Raw genomic sequence first — 9,647 nt, 5'->3', positions numbered from 1 at the left:
ATTAAAAAAGATACCTCGGCGTGTGACCCGAGGCTCAACTCACCTCTCACAATATGAGTTGATTTTTGAAAAACAGAAATTTAAAAGAAATACCTCGGCATGTGTCCGAGGCTCAACTCACCTCTCGCAATATTAGTTGATTTAAAAAAAACAGAAATTAAAAATACCTCAGCGTGACCCAAGGCTCAACTCACCTCTCGCATTTTGAGTTGATATTTTTTTTTGAAGAACAGAAATTTAAAAGAAATACCTCGGCATGTGTCCGAGGCTCCACTCTCCTCTTGCAATATGAGTTCATTCTAAAAAAACAGAAATTTAAAATACCTCAGCATGACCCGAGGCTCTACTCACCTCTCACATTATGAGTTGATTTTTTTTGAAAAACAAAAATTAAAAAAAAATATCTCGGCGTGTGCCCGTGGCTCAACTCACCTCTAGCAATATGAGTTGATTTTTGAAAAACAGAAATTTAAAAGAAATACCTCGGCATGTGTCTGAGGCTCAACTCACCTCTTGCAATATGAGTTGATTTTAAAAAAACAGAAATTGAAAATACCTCAGCGTGACCCGGGGCTCAACTCACCTCTCGCATTATGAGTTGATTTTTTTGAAAAACAGAAATTAGAAAAATACTTCAGCGTGTGACCCGAGGCTTAACTCACCTCTCGCAATATGAGTTGATTTTTGAAAAATAGAAATTTAAAAGAAATACTTCGGCATGTGTCCGAGGCTCAACTCACCTCTCGCAATATGAGTTGATTTAAAAAAAAACAGAAATTGAAACTACCTCAGCGTGACCCGAGGCTCAACTCACCTCTCGCATTATGAGTTGATTTTTTTGAAAAACAGAAATTAAAAAATACCCCAGCATGTGACCCGAGGCTCAACTCACCTCTCGCAATATGAGTTGATTTTTGAAAAACAGAAATTTAAAAGAAATACATCGGCATGTGTCCAAGGCTCAACTCACCTCTCGCAATATGAGTTAAATTTAAAAAAAACAGAAATTGAAAATACTCAGCGTGACCCGAGGCTCAACTCACTTCTCGTATTATGAGTTGATTTTTTTTTGAAAAATAGAAATTAAAAAAGATACATCGGCGTGTGACCCGAGGCTCAACTCACCTCTCGCAATATGAGTTGATTTAAAAAAACAGAAATTTAAAATACCTCAGCGTGACCCGAGGCTCAACTCACCTCTCGCATTATGAGTTGATTTTTTTGAAAAACAAAAATTAAAAAATATCTCGGCGTGTGACCCGAGGCTCAACTCACCTCTCGCAATATGAGTTGATTTAAAAAAATAGAAATTTAAAATACCTCAGCATGACCCGAGGCTTAACTCACCTCTCGTATTATGAGTTGATTTTTTTGAAAAACAGAAATTAAAAAAAAACCTCGACGTGTGACCCGAGGCTCAACTCACCTCTAGCAATATGAGTTGATTTTTGAAAAACAGAAATTTAAAAGAAATACCTCGGCATGTGTCCGAGGCTCAACTCACCTCTCGCAATATAAGTTGATTTAAAAAAAACAGAAATTGAAACTACCTCAGCGTGACCCGAGGCTCAACTCACCTCTCGCATTATGAGTTGATTTTTGAAAAAAACGGAAATTGAAAAATATTTCTTGAAAGAAACAGGTTTCAAAAAACATCAAGTGAAACTAAAAACCTTCTTCTTCATTGATTCTGTGTAGCGTTCTCCCAGTATTTCTTGCTCTACTGGTATACCTGTATATGTCATGTATGATGTTATTATGATATGCACGTGTTTGTCCTAAATGATTTTCAAAGAAATGGCACAGTAGGCATGAAAGAAATATCTCACATTCATATTCTTTTCAAAAACAACAAACAAAGAAAATTTACAAAGAGTAATTCAAATAAAGAAAGCATCATAAAGAAAGGAAAGCGAATTCAATGGCCACAAATACTTTAAATATCCAACGTATGAACTTCTTCACATTTCTTCGTCAAGGATCTTTTCGAGCATGGCTTCCTGTGTAGAAGATTTCGAGCTTCTAAGAATGCTTCAAATATTGTAATCTCGCCATTCGACTCCTCATTCAAGTCGTCTTGCTCCTTAAGTTCGAGCCCATTTCATTAGGACGCCCTTTCGGGTTTTCATCCTAATCCTTTTTGTTTATTAAGACGCCTTTTTCGAGTTTTCATCTTAATTTTTTTCTTTTTTTTTTATTTTTGTTTTTGTTTTTTTGTTTTTTTTTTGTGTTTTTAGGCATAATACTTCTTCACAGCATCTGAGTTTACTGGATTAGGTAATTCTTTCCCGTCCATCTCAGTAAGAATTAGAGCCCCTCCTGAGAATGCCTTTTTTACAATGTATGACCTTTCCCAATTTGGTGACCATTTTCCTCGAAAGTTCTTTTGTGTCGGGAGGATCTTTTTTAAAAGGAGCTCCCCTTCGCGAAATTCTCTTAGCTGCACCTTTTTATCATGGGTCGTGATCATTCTCTTTTGGTACATTTGTCCATGACAAATTGCCTTCAAGCGTTTCCCTTCAATAAGATTTAGCTGATCATATCGAGCTCGAACCCACTCTGATTCTTCTAATTTTGATTCCATCAAAAAGCATAAGGATGGGATTTTAACTTTGATAGGAAAAACAGCTTCCATTCCGTAGACCATAGAGAAAGGAGTTGCTCCCGTAGATGTCCGCATAGAGGTACGGTACGCATACAAAGCGAATGGTAACTTCTCCTGCCAGTCTTTATATGTCTCAGTCATTTTCCCGATAATCCTCTTAATATTTTTGTTAGCCGCTTCTACTGCTCCGTTCATCTTCGGGCAATAGGGTGAAGAGTTATAATGCTTTATTTGAAATTGCTCACATACTTCTTTCATCATCTTGTTGTTCAGATTTAAAGCATTATTTGAAATGATTCTTTCAGGCATACCATATCGACATATGATCTCCTTTTTTAGGAACCTGCAGACTGCAGTCTTCGTCACATTAGCAAACGAAGTGGCTTCTACCCATTTTGTGAAGTAGTCTATAACCACAAAGATGAAACGATGTTCATTAGACGCCTTCGGGGAAATTGGCCCTATAACATCCATGCCCCACATAGAAAAAGGTCATGGAGAAGTCATGACATGAAGGGGCGAAGGAGCTGCATGAATTTTATTGCCGTAAATTTGACATTTGTGGCACTTCCGTGCGTAGCCAATGCAATCCCTTTCCATCGTCAACCAAAAATAACCAGGTCTCATAATCTGTCTGGTCATAGTGAAACCACTGGCATGTGTTCCACAAATTCCTTCATGAACCTCTTCGAGTATCTTTCTAGCTTCAATAGCGTCCACGCATCTCAGGAGCACTTGATCTTTTCCTCTTTTGTATAGAATATCCCCGTCAAGAACAAATCTAATCAACATTCTCCTGATTGTTCTTTTGTCATTCTCGTTTGCTTGCTCGGGGTACCTTTGATTCTTGATATACTCCAAGATATCATGGAACCATGGTCGTCCATCTGACTCCTCCTCAATGCTAAAACAGTGTGCAGGGGTCTCATATATGCTCATTTGGATAGGCATTATTTCAGTTTCTCTGTTTGCTTTGAACATTGAAGCCAATGTGGCCAGGGCGTCAGCCAACCGGTTTTCTTCTCGTAGGAAGTAATGAAAAGTCACTTCTTTGAATTCTTTGACCAATTCCGTCACGAGATCGCGATAATTGACTAATTTTGAATCTCTCACTTCCCAATCTCCGCGAATTTGATAAATCGCTAACGCTGAGTCCCCATACACCTCTAAGATTTCTATTTTTCGTTCAATAGCTGCACGAAGTCCCATGATGCAAGCTTCATAATCTGCTATGTTATTAGTACAGAAGAAATTCAATCTGGCAGTGAACGGGTAATAGTTTCCTTCCGGTGACACTAAGACTGCTCTTATCCCGTGCCCCAATGCGTTCGATGCCCCATCAAAACTCATCTTCCACGATTGATCTTTTGATGATTCACCTTCGGAAATACACATCAAGTCTTCATCTGGAAAATCAAATCTCAGCGGCTCATATTCCTCCATTGCTCGACTTGCCAAGAAGTCAGCTATCGCGCTTCCCTTTATCGACTTTCGGCTCACATACACAATGTCATATTCAGACAATAGGATCTGCCATCGTGCCATTCTCCCTGAGAGTGCGGGTGAGTCCATCAAGTACTTTAATGGATCTAGTTTTGAAATTAACTATGTTGTATGATACAACATGTATTGTCTGAGCCTTCGAACTACCCAGACCAATGCACAACAGAATTTTTCAATTGACGGGTACTTTGCCTCATATTCTGTGAACTTTTTGCTCAGGTAGTAAATTGCTTTTTCTCTTTTCTCTGACTCATCATGCTGCCCCAGTACGCAACCCATTGAGTTTTCGAACACGGTCAGATACAATATTAAGGGTTTTCCAAGGATCGGCGGTACCAGCACCGAAGGATTAGATAGATACTGTTTTATCTTGTCAAAGGCCATTTGGCACTCCTCATTCCATTCTCCCGAATTATGCTTTCGAAGGAGTCGAAAAATTGGATCACACTGGTTGGTAAGTTGAGCAATGAATCGAGCAATGTAATTCAACCTTCCTAAAAATCTTCTGACTTCTTTTTGTGTATGTGGAGGTGGTAATTCTTGTATGGATTTTATCTTATCTGGATCAACCTCAATACCCCTCTCGCTAACAATAAAACCTAGTAGTTTTCCCGAGATAGCCCCAAACGTACATTTGGCTAGGTTAAGCTTCAACTGGAACTTTCTTAATCTTTCGAACAGCTTCCTGAGGTTCCCAACATGCTCTTCTTCTCCCCGGGATTTGGCAATCATATCATCGACATAGACTTCTATTTCTTTGTGCATCATGTCATGGAACAACATCACCATGGCTCTCTGATATGTTGCCCCAGCATTTTTCAATCCGAATGGCATCACTTTGTAACAGAACGTTCCCCACATTGGTTTTCTCCATATCTTCGAGAGCCATTGTAACCCAAGAAACCATCCATAAAAGAAAACAATGAATGTTTTGTCGTGTTATCTACCAACGTATCAATGTGTGGCAAAGGAAAATTATCTTTAGGGCTTGCTCGATTAAGATCACGATAATCAACGCACATTCGTACCTTGCCGTCTTTCTTCAGTACCGAGACTCTATTAGCTACCCATTCTGGATATTTAGAGACTTGTAGGAAGCCAGCATCAATTTGTTTCTTGACTTCTTCTTTTATCCTTAACAGCATTTTAGGTCTCATCCTTCTTAACTTTTGCTGAACGGGTTTGCATTCTGGTTTCAATGGGAGCCTGTGGACCACCACATCCTCATCCAACCCTGGTATGTCTTGATAAGACCAGACAAATACATCTTTGTACTCACGGAGCAAGACGATCAAATTCTGTTTGGTGTTTTCTGAAATGGAAGTCCCAATCTTCACTTCTTGTTTCTTTTCTTCATTTCCCAAGTTCACTGTCTCAACAGATTCTTGATGGGGTAGAATCTGTTTCTCTTCTTGTTCTACCATTCAAAATAAGTCAGGAGACGGGACACAATCTTCAGTACTTTCTTCGGCTTCGAATTCTCCTACACAAACAGCTTTCTCGAAATCGATTTCAGGACTTGTAATGGGATTGTTCATACCATGGATATCTGAGCACTTGAAAGGCAGATAGAAAAGACAGCTATAGGGGAGCATCAAAGTACTGGAATCAACATATAGAATGTTATGGAATGATATGAAATGTAACACCCCTAACCCGTATCCGCCACCAGATTAGGGTTACGAGGTATTATCAAACATAACACCATTGAATACAATTAAAACAAAGACATAATTCACAAAGTGATTTATGGAAATAAATATATACATTTTATTTCATAAAATGCATCAATCGAAAATGCAAAGTCAAATGTTATTTTAATCTCAAATATTATAGATACAAATCTAATTTAAATTTTATTTTATTATCAAATTTATTTATAATTACCAAAAACATAAATATATTCGAAATATTATACTTAAATCAATTTACAAAAGTCTTTCATTTTATTACCGTGTAACAACGTATTTCATAGTACATTTTAAATATATACACTATTATATAAATTTAACTTCTAATCCTATGAGATCAATTTTTCAATTGTATAACCCCGATCAACTCAATTCCAAAGATTTAAAACATTTAGAAGTACTATATATGTATATATAATCATATGAATCTAACTTAAACAAACCACATAACCAAGCATAAATATAACAAGTCTTATATAATCCTAAACCGCAACCAAAATATGACTAATTTAACATTCAAACAAAAACCAATTAAAACGACTAAATTAGCCACATTTGCAAGACTTTAATACAGTTATACTAACAAAATAACAATTTCATTTAGTCTTTGATACGAACAAGGCCCGTTGGTTGGAAAGGGTGTTTGATAAGTAAATGATCGTTGCTAAGGGGAAAGAGAAACCTGGATTAAGTTGGGAAAAAGATAGGTTCGAAATTGGCTAAGGATAGTTCGATTCGGGATTGCGACCCACTAACTAACGAGGAGTTAGGAACCAACAATATCAAAGGATAGTTGGACAATCGGATTGACGCCACAAACTGTGTTGATAAGTCAACTCGAATTTGTAAAAGAAAGAAGAGTGAAAACTCTTTAATAATCTCACTTAGATAAAAAGTTCATTAACCTCAAAATGTCCTATTACAAAGCCTTATATAGGCACACAAAATGACCATTCGGTTTTGGTATCTAATTGGTCACACTAGACATAAATCTGTTCACACACAACATTAAGTTAGGTGCCTGAATGTGATGGATTCATGCATGGCCGAAAATGTCCTTTGATGAGTACATGAACCCTTAGTCTTGAAGAAAACTCATGGTTCATTGCATTGGCAGATTCTTTGCGCCAAATTTATCACTAAACTCCCCCCTTGGACGTACATACACTTGGACAAACATGCATCTTTACGAACGGTCACATTAAGCCCCCTTGGTGTGCATGAATCTTCAAGGCTCCATGAATGCAAGTTTTATTCTCTCCAGTGCCCCAAAAACGTGCATATATCCTTGGTATTTAAACCTTCACGAATGGACACGTTCATGCCCCCTTGTCAGCTTCAAAGGTTGTTTACATACATCTCATTCATGGCTTGTCTCTTGAATATTCTGGAAGTATTTAATCAGCTTCTTTAATACACCTATTAGGACACATTAAACGACTTATTAGGACACATTAAACATACCAATAATGCTGTAGTAAAATAGACATATTCAATGACTAGTTTTAAGACATAATTATCATGTAAGAAAGTAGTTAATATAACCAACAACTAACTTAACTAAGAACATCCAGAATTAAAATATGGACTAAGAGAATTGAATAACACCAAATTGAGCTGTGGGAAAACATAAATAAATAAATAATGATTAAAAATGGTATCATATTAAACTCCCCCAAGGTTCTTGGACCAAAAGATGAATTGGGCCTGAATTTTGGGTAACACTCAAGCATTCGTTCCATGCTTGATTCACTAGGCCTGAAAGGGCTTCCTTGAGTTTCTTTGCTTGTGAACGAGTAATTGGGCCCAAGGGAACTATCAAATCGGCATCCTCACTGGCTTGTGTGTCTTTGCTAAGCTGGCTCGTATCAGTCTTAGACTATACATGCCATAGACTTAAAAGGAACTTCAACTTAAAAATACCATTATCCATCGATAGTGTGATAAGCTTTTCTGACGATCCCCGACCTCGTAACAACTTCAAAAAATCTATAAGACAAGGAAAATAAACAGAAACAAACATAAACAGTAAGCCATTGATAGCTTAGTAAGTTTTTAACAATTAAATTAAAGAATTACAAAATTTTCCAAACCAATTTATTTTAAACACCACACCTCATACACTCGCTATTTTAATAGTTACTTTTCTATTATCATTTTATTTATAATCAAATATTTATGTTCATCAAGAACATATAACCGAATGCATATATGTTTCCCACAAATATATTTAACCTAATTTATGTTCACTTCAACTCATATGTCCAAATGCATAAATAAACTTATCAAATACTCTTAGCCGAATGCATATACACAACAAAATATTGAATCGAATATTCACAACCACATTTTTATAATATTTCAATTTATCAATGCAATTATCTAATTTCAGAACACCGTCATTAAGCCTGCTAGACATTAAGTCTGAATAATTCACCGGTATTAAGCCTACTAGACATTAAGTCTGAATATTTCACCAGCATTAAGCCTGCTAGGTACAAAACCTGAATATCACGAATACGAGAATAATTTCTCATATAAATCTTACTGGCATTACACATGCTTAAAACATATATGTATAATTCATGTAGCATTAACCACACTTTCAAGAAATTGGCAAACCATAGCCTAGTTACATCTGTACTTACAATCCATACTTTTAGCTTAATACAAACAATTGTATATATGTTTATACCCATTCAAACCACACTATTTCATACCTTAAATGCATTTCAAGAATTTATACATACACGTACAACTACTTCAACCTCAGACATTTTTGTGTATGTATTTCACATCTTTAATTTAACTCGAAAACCTATACATATATATATAACCGAACTCACATATACAATATAACATACATACCTTAAATCAATTCCAAAATTTATACAATTATATACATATATATATTGAGACTTCATATACATATATTCATAACTTCCATACTTCAATCAAATTCAAAACCCTATATATTTATATACACATATTTTCGAACAATATATAAATATCTTTAATTCATAACATTAGATTCAGTTCACGATAATTGAAACATACCTTGAACCACTTGTATATATATATTATAATACTAATTCAACTTATGAACTCAAGGTATACTTTGGTTAACGATACCTAATTTATAAAATAAATTCAATATACCAAAATCAATAAAGTTCATTACAGATTATATACCATAAATTTCAACTTATTGAATATATAATTGATATATATAAATATATTCTGATTTAATAACATTTATTCACTATTAGACTTACCTGGGACGATGAAAAATCGAAGTCGGGTGATTATTCAGTTACTTTGGCTTTTCCCCGATCTAACTCCGATTTCTTTGGTTCTCGATCTAAATATATTCAAAATGAGCTAGTTTAATTATTAACACATTCAATTTAGTCCAAAAAAATACATAAATGGGAAAATTACCATTTTGCCCCTAACATTTACACTTTTTACAATTTAATCCCTATTGGATAAAATACAAAATACACAAAATTTGTTCACAACATACAAGGGCCGAATGTACCTATTATTCATACAAGTCCTCACATTTCATTTATTTCACATTTTAGTCCCTCAATTTATTATTTTTGCAATTTAGCCCAAATTACTCAAAATCATCAAAAATTTCAATACAAAACATATATATCCAAAACATATATTTCATAATTCATCATCAAACATCACAAAACACAATTATTCATTAATAGCATAACTCAAAATATTCATCAAAATAAAAAAATTCTAGCATGGGTCAGATAGTACTCGAAGCAATGATCTCAAAAACATAAAAATTATCAAAAACCGAACAAAATTCATACCTTAATCAAGCT

The 9,647-nt window shown here is 35.3% G+C and overlaps 1 protein-coding gene across 1 annotated transcript; it reads right to left on the bottom strand.

Annotated features, from left to right (window-relative positions):
• Nucleotides 1-3,097: 3,097 nt before the first annotated feature.
• On the bottom strand, nucleotides 3,098-4,150 carry LOC105765063 (uncharacterized). The gene has a single exon (XM_012583972.1). The coding sequence runs from the start codon at nucleotides 4,148-4,150 to the stop codon at nucleotides 3,098-3,100; it is 1,053 nt and encodes a 350-aa protein (XP_012439426.1).
• Between the last annotated feature and the right edge of the window lie 5,497 nt (nucleotides 4,151-9,647).

This window comes from Gossypium raimondii, chromosome 13 (genome assembly GCF_025698545.1).
Source record: "Gossypium raimondii isolate GPD5lz chromosome 13, ASM2569854v1, whole genome shotgun sequence".
NCBI classification, from domain to species: Eukaryota; Viridiplantae; Streptophyta; class Magnoliopsida; order Malvales; family Malvaceae; genus Gossypium; species Gossypium raimondii.
Note: the sequence above shows the minus strand (reverse complement) of the source record. Positions and strands in the feature narration are given on the sequence as shown.